The 12,820-nt window shown below is 39.9% G+C and overlaps 1 protein-coding gene across 1 annotated transcript; it reads left to right on the forward strand.

The window, feature by feature from the left end:
- Positions 1-845: 845 nt before the first annotated feature.
- LOC133403223 (uncharacterized oxidoreductase YjmC-like) lies at positions 846-12,516 on the forward strand. The gene is made up of 11 exons (XM_061677927.1): positions 846-977; positions 4,912-5,060; positions 5,550-5,738; positions 6,602-6,663; positions 6,742-6,795; positions 6,872-6,970; positions 7,266-7,401; positions 7,983-8,101; positions 8,562-8,657; positions 10,539-10,649; positions 11,893-12,516. Exons 1-11 carry the CDS (start codon positions 970-972, stop codon positions 11,956-11,958), a joined length of 1,089 nt encoding a protein of 362 aa, XP_061533911.1. The 5' UTR covers positions 846-969; the 3' UTR covers positions 11,959-12,516.
- The last annotated feature ends 304 nt before the right edge of the window (positions 12,517-12,820 follow it).

The raw sequence follows: 12,820 nt of genomic DNA on the forward strand, positions 1-12,820 counted from the left end.
TGCTCCTTTGCGCTCCCATTCCAATGAAAAGGCCCATTTAGTCGATTCTTAAAAAAAAAAAAAAAAGTGTTGCTGCACAATCATTCATATTCTTCATGTGACATTTTTCTTCTTCCGTTTTTAAGCATTTCTTACAGATGAGTTCATTTGAAATTGCATCTTTTGTCTCTCTGTTTCCTCAAATATATATATATATATATATAATTTTGTTTCATTTATATATAATTTTGTTTCATTTATATATTTATATATATTATATTATATATATTAACCCTGTATTAGATCTAAAAATTACAATTTGATTTTATTCCAGGCCGATATTGTCATTCATTTGTTTTTGTTTTTTTGCATCGAATTTCATTTGATTCGGGTGGGGGTAGATAGTTTCGGAAAGAAAATGTTTTGACAAGATGTAATGAGCTTTAGGTCAACCAGTTGGCGCCACAATACATTTTCAAACTTCTACTGCCAAAGGGCCTCAGTGCCAAAAAACTGGCAAAAAAAAAAGACATCAAATATTTCTGAACTTTGGTTCCCTGCGACAACAAAACCAAAAAATTACAGTACAAGTCTAAATGAAGCACTTTGCATTCTCCAAGTTAGTCTTCTTGAATCATTATTTGAGGATGTAAACAAAATGGTGACGTCAGTTAGGCCTCGCCGCCTCGGCATGCGTTTTGGTCAAAGGGGAAGTGTCCTCTTATCGATCAACTGCAGCTCCAGGTTATGTAACGCCTGCACACCACAGGCCCACTGGTGTAAAAACCCTCCTACATGGGACCCACCCACGTGCAACACACACCCCGCCCCACACTCACACATAAACACAAATACCTGATAGACGTGACCCCGGGTGGGTGTGGCCAAGGTCTGTCGGGCTGGAAGGGCAAGTTGGAACCAAGTGAAGGGAACACCAGTCTTTCTTTCTTGGTTTTGCGTCGAGGAGCGTAACAACACACGACAGGCAACATGAGCAGGTGAGAAGCCGCTTGTCTTTTCAAGGTCAAACCAAGCTTTTCTTCTAAATTTGTCACATGTGTTGCATGCATGTAGTCGCTGTTCACTTCCTGCATTTAGCTTTTTATTCAAACTTTTTTTTTTTTGCTTCGACAGTGAAAACAATGCTGTCCAAAGTGCTTGGTTGTTTCATTTTCATGCTTCGAATGCAAAACTTCCTTATTTCTGCTTCCTCTGTGTATACACACAATACATTCTTATGCACAACACACACAGTCCTTGTTCTAATTGAATGACCTATATAAAGTCCTTGAGTGTTGCTTTGCCTCCCGTCGCAATCCGCTTCACAACATTAGGAACACCTGCACGACCTCCGTGAGAGTCCAGTGTTGCCCCGACAAAGCAATGTATAATTGACAATGTTATCAGTTTAGTAATATCATGCATATATATATATATATATATATATATATATATATATATATATATATATATATATATATATATGTGTGTGTGTGTGTGTGTGTGTGTTAGGTCAGTGGTTCTCAAAAGTTTCACACCAAGTACCACCTCATTAAAATACAGTAGGCCTAAGTGTTCATGAAAAACAAAGACGAGGTTTTCTTCCAAAAAAAGTATATTTAATTAAATTGTAAGCCACAGTAACTTTATGCACATTTTAAACATTAACACTGTTCTTAAAAATAGGATAGTACAAAAACTGCACTTATAGATTTAATAAAAATGTATTGCACAAATAAGTGAAATTTAAAAAACGTGTACATAAGTAAATACTTAAACAAAGTTCTAAAAGATGAAATGCAAATATAGTGTTAAAAGTTAAATACAGTTTACAACTGTTCTTAACAAATGTACTGTACTGGATTAAAACACAACAAAGCGTAAACTATTAGTGTAACATTACTGTATGCAAAGATAGAACATTTAATTCAGTCATTCTTTTGCATACCACAAGAGGGAGCCTGTGTCGAGAATCAGGTTATTGAGCTCCACAAGTCAGCCAGCATATGTCACTCTCTTTTTCGGATACTTGAGTAAAAAAAAGTCTGGCATCTTCTCTACTTGCGTTAAAGTAAAAAAGTACGGACTCTTAAAATATACTTAAGTATAAAAGTTCAAATAAATGTTTACTGTCAGTACTACAAGTATACTGTCAATACCTGTTTTAATAACTTGGCACAATGGGAAGAAAAAAATCTCAGCACAGTTAGTTTCCTTCTTTTATTAACTGACATACTGTCAAAAAGGAAAGGAAAGGAAAATAAATCATGTCACTTCGCTTTTTGTTGCGTTTTTATTTTTAAATCAGCAGCTTGTTAGCATTGTCCCGAGTTTCAAAACGGCGTATTCCCAACAACGTGACGTGACGACGTCAAACAATTCTCTTTTTTAAAATTGTGTCCTAAAGTAAAGTAAAAAATCTACTTTGAGAAAGTGAAGACTAGAAAGTACAGAGGTTTTTTTTTAAATATAGAGAGTCATTAGAAAAATAAAGGAATTACAGGGGGTAATGTGACGATACCTAAAAAAAATCTTCTCAAATACAATAACAAAGTATTTGTAGATTGTTACTTACTTACCACCACTGTAAAAAACAAACATACAAAAAAACTCCAGTTAGCATTAGCATTGTTAGCATGAGTGTCTAGGTTGAATTTTGCATTGCGCTCTTGCATAGCATTATTGTATACTGTATGAAGAAAATATTTCTAAAAATATGATCGTTTTTTAACATGGAGTGTTTGTCCATTTTCTTTCAGAGTTTCACACCATTATGCGATATTAATTTTCCTTCTTTGCTAATTAACAGCAGTGTCAGACGGGTTGGGTGTGTCACACCCTATCCTCGGGGAATACCGACACAGTCCTTAAAAAAACCCAAAAAAATCCAACCATGAATTCTTTGTTCACATTGCCCTTCCTCTCTGGGAAGTCATAAAATGTGTGACTGAGCCCTTACCTCTTTCTTTCCTTACGTAAGATATTGCATAGGTTTCCACTGGGAGCCTCCTCGTGTCAGAAGGGCTGCTATATGCGTTAGAATCCCCCCACCCAAATAAAGCCCATCCTGCTGGGGCTCATGTTACACGCATACACATTTGTGCATTCTGTTTGTGTCACACAACCCTTCTTGATGGTGTTGTAAAAATAAAATAATTAAAAAAAAAAAAACACGCAACAACTTGAAGCTTGAACTCCCTCACCACCCCACCCAAAAAAACAACAACAACAAAAGACGTCTGTTGTGATAGCTTTGATAAATACAATACAAAGCATCAGATCCTGATGCTATATTATTTAGCGTCCCTCCACAGAAAATTAAGCAACTAAGAATTGAAGGAAGCGGGGGTGTTGTTGTTTTTTTGCCGAGAGGTGACACAGATTTCTCTCTCTCTCTCTCTCTCACACACACACAGACACACACACACACACACAAAATGTCATTTTGTTGCACTCCTTAGCACATTTGTTAGTTGTATTCATTTATTCATCCGGGGAAATCCTCAATGAGCCAATAAAGAAAAACTCAAAAGTCACACGATTACCAGTAAGCTAAAATAAAGCGGAAACACTGCAGAGAACATAATGTTTTGTCAGAGACGATCTGGTCTGGTTTTTGCCAACGTTTGCCACAATTCACATCTGGATGCAATTGTGCGCATTCCCAAAAGTTACAACATGCCCTTGCGCCCCCAAAAGGTCCAAAAAACAATAGAAGGATGGAAAAGGAGAGACGTTGAAGGGTTTCAGCTTCACATTTTGTTGGTTCCTAGTACCTATCTTTTGGTTTGTTGTTGTTTTAAAATGCTTATCTCTCAAGTGTTATTCTTCGTGACATAACAGGCAGCATCTGCTCCTGATCAGGAGAACTGGCGTTCGTCAAGCATGTGACGGCTGGGAGAAACTGAAGCCGTTTTATGACCGCCTCAAGAGAAGCAAGCTTGTTTTTGTGAAACGTGGAGGGGAGAGGATACATTTAAAACATAACACATGGGAACTGTCGACCGAAGGCCTGAACCTCTGAGCTTTGCTGTCTCCACGTTTAAATTCATAACGTTCAAAAGTCTCCATCCATTTTCTATAGCACATACCGCATATCCTGATTAGGGCCCGACCAGTATGGCTTTTATGAGGCCAATGCCAATTCTGCTATTTGGCAGAATAAAATTCAGATAAACGATTAATTGGATGATTAATAAAAAAAATAATCTATGAAAGAATAAAGTCCCTTCATGCTTACAACAATATGGATATGAATTACTGGCACAACATTGAACTGTTTTACAATACTTTGTCCTTGAGTATTTCTTTAACTTTACAACAGAGAGAAAAACCGAGAAAAAAATCGTCCGATATTTTTGCCAATTTATTTTTTTAATGGTTGCTTGAATGTCTTTATCTTTCTTCTTCTGGAATGTGTCTGTGTATATTAAAAAATGGCAAAAATCAGCTGATTTTTGGGGGGGTTTGAAAAAGGCTAATATTGGCCGATTAATCGGTCAGATCCTAATGGTGATATTGTGAATGTTTTTGTTGTTGTTGTTCAGCCTTCTGATTAGAGCCAATCAGAAGGCTGAACAGTCATTCCAGGAAGTGACACAAAAAGAGCTTTCCATTCATTTTCTATTGCACCTATTCTTAGTACGATCGTGGGTGAGCTGAAACCTTTCCCATCTGACTTTTGGCAAAAGGTGGCGTACACCCTGGAATGGTCGCCAGCCAATCGCAGCGCACGTATCGTCCCAAAAAAACATTCACACTCACATTTACACCTATCAACTATTTAGAGACTTCGATGAACCGAACACGCATGGTTTTGGAATGTTGGAAGAAGCCGGCGTACCTGGAGAAAAACCTCCATTCCCTTTTAAAACCAATATTTGAAACTTGAACATCGTGGCGTTGAATGTCTGTCTCTCTGTTTCTGCGCAGGTGTTTAATTAGCCAGCTGGAGGTGCAGAGCTTCATCGAGAGTTGCATGATGGCGGTGGGCACCAAGCAGCATCATGCCCGCAGCCTGGCACAGGTTCTGGTGGAGGGCGACCACAGGGGTCACTACAGCCACGGACTGAACAGGATGGGTCGGTTTAGCCTACAGTAAATTGTCGTGCCTTGAGATACGAGTGACCTGACTTTATTTTTTTTAGATACGAGCTGTCATTTGGCCAATTTTGTTTTGCGAATTACTTGTGAGCCAAACTTGAGATACAACAGCTGTATGGTTGGCAGTGCACTCAACGCTACTTCACAGTAAGCTTAAGGCTAACACATAATGGAAAATTCCTTTGACGGGCTAACACTTAGCATCGATATTCCCAGTGTTATAAGCCATTAAGCAACAGCTATTTAAACACAAAAGGTGGAGCAACACAGGTTTTGATTGATTTAATACCAGTGAATTGAGTTACAAGCGTGGTCACAAATTAAACTTTTAAGTCAAGGTAACACTGTATTTTAGTTTTTTTTTTAATACAGGTTAACTTCTCATTACACTTGTAGGTTCCATTATTCCTTAAATGGACCTCGTATCATCAGTATTGAAATATCCCTTTGTGCTATTTTTCGGACAGACATGTACGTGAAAGACGTTCAGACTGGAATCTGCGCCAAGGATGGGGAGCCGGTTGTGGATAAGGAGAGTCCCGCCACGGCGCTAGTGGACGGGAGGAACCTTCTGGGACCTGTGGTGGGGAACTTCTGCATGGATCTGGCCATCAAGAAGGCCAAAGAAGTGGGGATCGGCTGGGTGGTTGCGCACGGTGAGTTAGCCTTGAAAAAAAACAAAAAAGTTCATTCCAGTTAGAGGAGGGCTAATTTTTTGGGATTATGTTTTGAAGAAAAACAGGTACCATCATATAATTGGATTTGTCCAGATCAATCAATAGTATATTTTTCACAAGATGTTATTTGTCATATCATATATTTTGCTGCGTTTGGCGCAACCCTTTCACAGGTACTTGGGCACCTGAATAACATATATTTCAAAAATAGTTCCAAATAAAGAAAGTTAAATTTGGTTTGAATACAGTACTAATTAAATTTGAGTGTTACTGTAATTACAGTAACAGGGTTGCAACTCGATGCTTATGTCAGTTTTTGCTCAAGAGTACATGCTAGCTGTGTTTAGCTGCTATGCTAACTGCTCAAGAACAGACTTAGCTGTTTAATAAAAAGACAAACTTTGATATTAATATTTTTCTGATAATAAAGTCACAATTAAGTCAAATTGCACAAACCCTTTGATAATAGTATCGGGCATTAGCAGCATTAGTCAGTTTACGACTTTGTTCAGTGTATTTACTGCAGTTGGGTAAAAACTGCTTGGGGCTCATGTTCATAAAAGTCCAAACGAAAATACCACAAAGGCACATAATAGGAAGAAAACGATCTCCAAAACATTAAGAATATAGAGATTCACATCGTATTAGCTCAAAAATGGTTGAAAAGTGGACATACTTGGACGTCAAACAGCAATAATATTGATACTGTATTTTACGCTTATGCATCAATACTGTATCGACGAAACAGGCGACGATGTGATGCGTTGAGATGTCGACCCCCCCCCCCCCCCCCCCCCACCTTATCATAAGTAAGTACAATAAACGGTCTTTGTCTGTTGTAGGCTCCAACCACTATGGCATCGCCGGTTACTACGCCATGCAAGCTCTGAAGGAGAACATGATCGTGAGTGGAAAAAACAAATGTCTTTAAGGCCAACTGCTGTCTTGTTTGGTTTATCTAACCGCCATGATTCCAACAAAGGGAATGGCCTTCACCAACACATCCCCTCTGGTGGTCCCCACACGTGGTAAAGAGGTGAGCAATACAGTATTTCCGATTATAATAGACGATTTTGTGTTGTGTCTTTAGTGAGTCGAGCTGTTGTTTGTAGTGCACCTTAGGCACCAACCCCCTTAGTGTGGCAGCACCATCCAAAGATGGCGACAGCTTCGTCCTGGACATGGCCACATCTGCGGTCGCCCTCGGAAAAGTGAGTGCTCCGAGGCAAAAGCAAGGAACTTCCATTCATCGTTTTTTTTTTATAGCGCGGGGCAGGTCATAAATCAAATGGCTTCTCTTTCACTTCTCTTAACAGTCACAGTTTTAAAACCACCTTCTTCACACTCCTTGGGATTATAACTACCTACCATATTTATTTTCAATGATACCAAGTTGAAATAGTTGCACACTGTTTGGCCTTACCACTGAAGCTTTCCATCTCCTTGACTTCACAAGGACAAATGCTTGTGTTTGCCGCGACACATTTTTGTTGTGTGTGTACACAGGTGGAGCTGCACGAGCGTCGTGGCGACACTATCCCCGAGGGATGGGGGTGCGACGCCCAGGGCAAGATCACTGCCGACCCCAAGAAAGTTCTGAGCGGAGGGGGCTTGGTTCCCATCGGCGGCAGCGAGGCCACAGGTCCGCCCAAATGTCTTCGTCAACTTGCGCTGAACATTCTCCTGTCCATACAATTTTAGTGACGTGAACAAGTGATGAATGAATATGTTTAATGGCAATACATCGGCAATGACAAAAACTCTAATTCTTCACAAGTTAGTGTCGCCCATCTGGCTGGTGATTTAAATTTGGTAGCAATCGGGCGAAATCTCTTAAAAAAGTTTGCCTTTGAAGGACCCCTAGAAATGAACAAAATTATCCTAAAACGGCCGTTCAAACCAAAATGACAGACTTCCTGTGTCTTTTCATGCACAGCTTCTTGAGACTTTTTCGTGGGTCTTCACAGGATTTCGTTTTGCTAAGTGGAACAGGCTTCAGGGGCTCAATTTTCCAAACATTTCTGAGACAATTTTTCGGGGTTAAATCTGGTTTAGGGTTCGGGGCTAAGGGTTTGGGATTAAAAGCATTAAAGACAGTGTTTTTTTGGACACCTGTCATTTGTGTGTGCCTAATGAAGTGTCCAGTGAGTGTGAAACCAACGGAATTGTGCTGTTGTGTGCGTTTGCATTGTTGTTGTTGTTGTTGTTGTTGTTGTCGTCCAGGAGGGTACAAAGGTTACGGACTGGGAATGATGGTCGAGGTGTTCTGCGGTATACTGGCCGGTGCCAAGTACAGCAATCACATCCGCAGATGGAAAATGACCGAAAGGGTTGCAGACCTGGTAGGTTGCGCAGTTTGACGCGGCAAATGCCCGTCAATATTACTTTTAGCTATGTGATCACCACAGTTTGATGCGGTAACAGCTGTTAAGCCTTACATAGTGTTCAGGTGTAATTTGACCCATTTGCACAATAATCAAAATACATGTGTTATAACCCTTTAAGCAACACATATTTGAGCACAGACGATACAGCCAGGCACACATAATGTAACAATACTCACAGGTATATATTCTTTATCCTCTGAGAAGAATGACGAGTATTACTGCCGCTTACTGAGGAGCTGAGACCAACTCCGTGTATACTTTGGAAAAGGAAACGTATGTAAGGGTTAAGCAAATTCAACCGAAGCCATGTTGCCTTAACCTAATGATTGTTTATGCTGTTTGCATTTAGGTCGTTCAACTCGTCAGCGTAGTACCCGTGTGGCTCACGTGTGTGTGTGTGTGTATGTTTTCGCAGGGTCAGTGTTTCGTGGCAATCAACCTGGAGAACTTCGCTCCCGGGTTCACCGACCGCATGGCGGACCTCCTGGCCATCCATAGAGGACTGGACCCTGTGAGTGTTTGGATTCAGGGGCACGGCGCTCTGGGAGAGGCGGCAGAGCACAAAAACAGACTCGTGTGCAAATACAGCATAAGGATGTTTAGTTATCGATATATTTTAAGAACTACTCAACATATTTATGGCATTTTTAAATAACTAAAAAATAAGTATATATCCATCCATTTTCTGAGCCACTTCTCCTCACTAGGGTCGCAGGCGTGCTGGAGCCTATCCCAGCTGTCATCGGGCAGGAGGCGGGGTACACCCTGAACTGGTTGCCAGCCAATCGCAGGGCACATAGAAACAAACAACCATTCGCACTCACATGCACACCTACGGGCAATTTAGAGTTGTCAATTAACCTATCATAAATTTTTTGGGGATGTGGGAGGAAACCCGAGAGCCCGGAGAAAACCCACGCAGGCACGGGGAGAACATGCAAACTCCACGCAGGCGGGGCCGGGGATTGAACCCCGGTCCTCAGAACTGTGAGGCAGACGCTCTAACCAGTCGTCCACCGTGCCGCCACACTCTAACACCTGAAACGTATTTTCTTTAGAAAAAAAAATTAGGAAGACTTAACAAGTGTAACAAAAAATGAAGACAAACAATTGTTTACATTTATCCCATTTTTAAATTTATGAATCCCGAAATGTTTTGTCCTGTTCGGCTGTTAGGTGAAGCAGAATGGAGGATCTGCATCCTTTTTATGCCAAAACAGTTTTACTGTGTCACAGTGGAGTTTTTAAGCTTCCGCTGTGGTTTGTCATTATTATAATTGAAGTTTATTGAGAATCAGAGTGGAACAGAACGAAGTTTCTCGAGGGGAGAGAGAAACGAAGACAGAAGACAAAGCACTAATTGTAAACAGGAGGAGAGAAGTAAGTCATTACATTATCTACAACAATGAAACATTAAATATGAGTGTTGCATCGGGCTGTAGTGCTACACCATGTGAGGGAAGAACAGGACAATATAGAACAGGACGAGGATAGGAGAAGAAGCGAGCAGGACAAGGGTGGTGAACCCAGCTGTACAACTGAAGTGTGGTGGGATGAACTATGCAAATTATTAAAAAATCTACAGGACGAGAGTATGGGTGAGGGGATACACAAGCAATTCGCATATTCATGAGTTATTAGTCGCAATAAATGAGTAGCCCCACACCCAGTGAAAGAGTCCCAGGGGTGTGTGCCTGCGGACACATGCAAGTGAATTGACACCGTTTTACATGCACAAACACTGACAGACGTGTCCTGTAATTGCTGAGCCCGCACCGTGGAGGCTGAGGACCCCCACTCAAACAGCCCGGTAGACGGGAGGCCCCACCAAGGCGCCTCCCGTCCACCGGGCTGATTGAGTCCTGCAGGTCGAACCCAGTTTTCATTATTTTCATGAGAAGATTTAGGCCGGCCGGCACGCTGGACGACTGGTTAGCACATCTGCCTCACAGTTCTAGGGACCGAGGTTCAAATCTCAGCCCCGCCTGTGTGGAGTTTGCATGTTCTCCCCGTGCCTGGGTGGGTTTTCTCCGGGCGCTCCGGTTTCTTCCCACATCCCAAAAACATGCATTAATTGGTGACTCTAAATTGCCCGTAGGTGTGACTGTGAGTGCGAATGGTTGTTTGTTTGTTTGTATGTGCTCTGCGATTGGCTGGCAACCAGTTCAGGCTGTACTCCGCCTCCTGCCCGATGACAGCTGGGATAGGCTCCAGCACGCCCGCGACCCTAGTGAGGAGAAGCGGCTCAGAAAATGGATGGATGGAAAGTAATATAATATGGACAAATACATAAATATATGTCACAAATACATTTTGAAATAAAAAACATCTTTAAAAAAAAGAGAACAACATACATTTGGAGTTATCCATTTTTGATGTTTTTGTGCTGCAGGCTGAGGCCGACGCTCCCGTTCTGACCGCCGGAGATCCCGAGAGGGCCAACATTGCCAAGTGCGAGAAGATGGGCGGCATCTCCTACCACGTCAATGTCGTCAACTACATGGTACGAGCAAGGCGCGTGCTAAAATCAACACCATAAGGATTTTGATTTATAGAGAAACAAGAAATGCAATGATGTACAGTAAATTGTGAATAAATAAAAATAAGATGATAACGAATGGGTAAATAGAAACAGTAAATCTCAAATATATGACTACATTAAAACAATTTAAAAATATACATATATAATACTGTAGAAAAACTAATTTATACAGTATATTGATATAGATACACATAATTAGAAAGGATGTGTTTACAGATAATAATTGTAACACAATTAGAAGTACATATAAAAACAATATAAAAAATATAAAGATTATATATTGATATTATCTATTCATGTTATCTATATGTACGTTTTATATCAATATGAGACATATCATATGTATCGATAGCTAAGGTCTAAGACACAGTGAAGGCGCTGCAGGAGTCTTTTTATGAAGTATATTTTAATTTGAAAATATGATTATTATTATTAATATTAGTTATTGTTTTATGTTTCATCTTTATTTCGTACAGCACATTTTTTTAAAGTGCTCTCGAAATAAAGTTGAGTTGAGATGAATTCTAACACAGTTATGAGGTATGAATACATCAAAATAAACAATATTTGATTTTAAATGTGCATTTAAATGTGTATATATTAATTTTTAGAGCGTTGATGCAATTTTTCACAATTGAATCAGTGATTACCCCAAAAAATGTGTGTTTTTTTTTTAAACAACACTGCCATCTTTTGGAGCTATGGAGTAACCGCACAAATGCTCGCGTTGGTTTCGATGACGCACGGCTGAAAACACAGGAAAAAAATATGAAGAATAAAATACATATAAAGAGAGGACTTACCTTAACCACTGTCAGAGAAAGTCGTTTGATAATGTCATTTCTGTTGAGTCATGTCACTCACTTTTTCTTTCTCTGCCTCTGGATGGCAAATAATAATAATAATAATAATGTTAATGGGATGCAATTTCAGAGCATACTACAGTATTTTATACTTAAGTTATTTATTAAGAGGGAGGGACAAGAGGGGAAAAGTCGTTTTAGGGGGTGCTGAAGATCTATTTGGTATTTGAAATAATATATAGTGGTTACTTTCAGTACAGATACTGTTCCATTTTGTCTCAGTAACACCTATAATTTACAAAACATTTGCATTTGTTTTCTGTATTTTGAGCATTTCCATTTGGAGGGGATAGAAAATGTCCTCCAATTCTGGGATAACACATTTCTTTGTTGAATTTCAGAATGAATGCGCCAAGAAGGTGGGGGTCAGTCCTCTGCTGCCTTGTGACAAAATCATTCCAGAGTAAAAATGACCATTTGGATTTTAAGACATCGTCTGAGCTTCTTTTGAGTGTCCTCGTCAGTGCCGGCAGCCTGGTTGGTGGTGGTGGTGGTGTTGTTGTTGTTGTTGTTTTTTTCAAGACTGCGACCAAATGAAACCTATTCTTTCTGTGGTGTCTGAAGACAAGAATCACCAAATTGCGTGAAATTACGTTTTAGTCATATTTAGTGTGTCTTGCATACTAATATAATGCAACATGTTACTTTGACCACACATTGTGCACCTTTCTTTTCCTTTGACTACTTTACGTGTCTCGATTTGACGACTGAGCAAATGAAGACTAAAAGTTGCCTCTGCATACTGTCCAACACTTGACAACTCATTGAGCCAACGCCATTACAAATGTGTGACTGCACTGTGAAAGTGCCCATGTGATGTTTTTAAGACAGGACATCTGTTTTAATTGAATGAAGAGACTGTTTCATATAACACACACTGTATATACAGTATGCTGTATAAAGACCTTTGCCTGCAATATTTCAAGTGCCTTAGTATTACAAGTAAAAAGTCATGTTATGTAACATGTACTTGTCCTCATTGTTTCTTTTATCTCATGACATATAACGGATTTTACTGCTGTTTAAATGGTTGCACTGTACACTAAGGAACAACGCTCCCACCAGTGTACAACTTGCTCCGAAGGAGCTGAATGACAGAATTCACAACAGGTGTTTGAGCCATGATTTCAAAGTATATCCACGCCTATGCCTTTCTGTGACTTCTCCAGTCTCTCTGCAGCTCTGTTGTAACCTGTTGTTCTCTATCTGAATATAAAATAACACAATTATGAATGATTAAATATATTAATATATATGTATATATACAAA

Source organism: Phycodurus eques, chromosome 5 (assembly GCF_024500275.1).
Source record: "Phycodurus eques isolate BA_2022a chromosome 5, UOR_Pequ_1.1, whole genome shotgun sequence".
Taxonomy (NCBI): domain Eukaryota; kingdom Metazoa; phylum Chordata; class Actinopteri; order Syngnathiformes; family Syngnathidae; genus Phycodurus; species Phycodurus eques.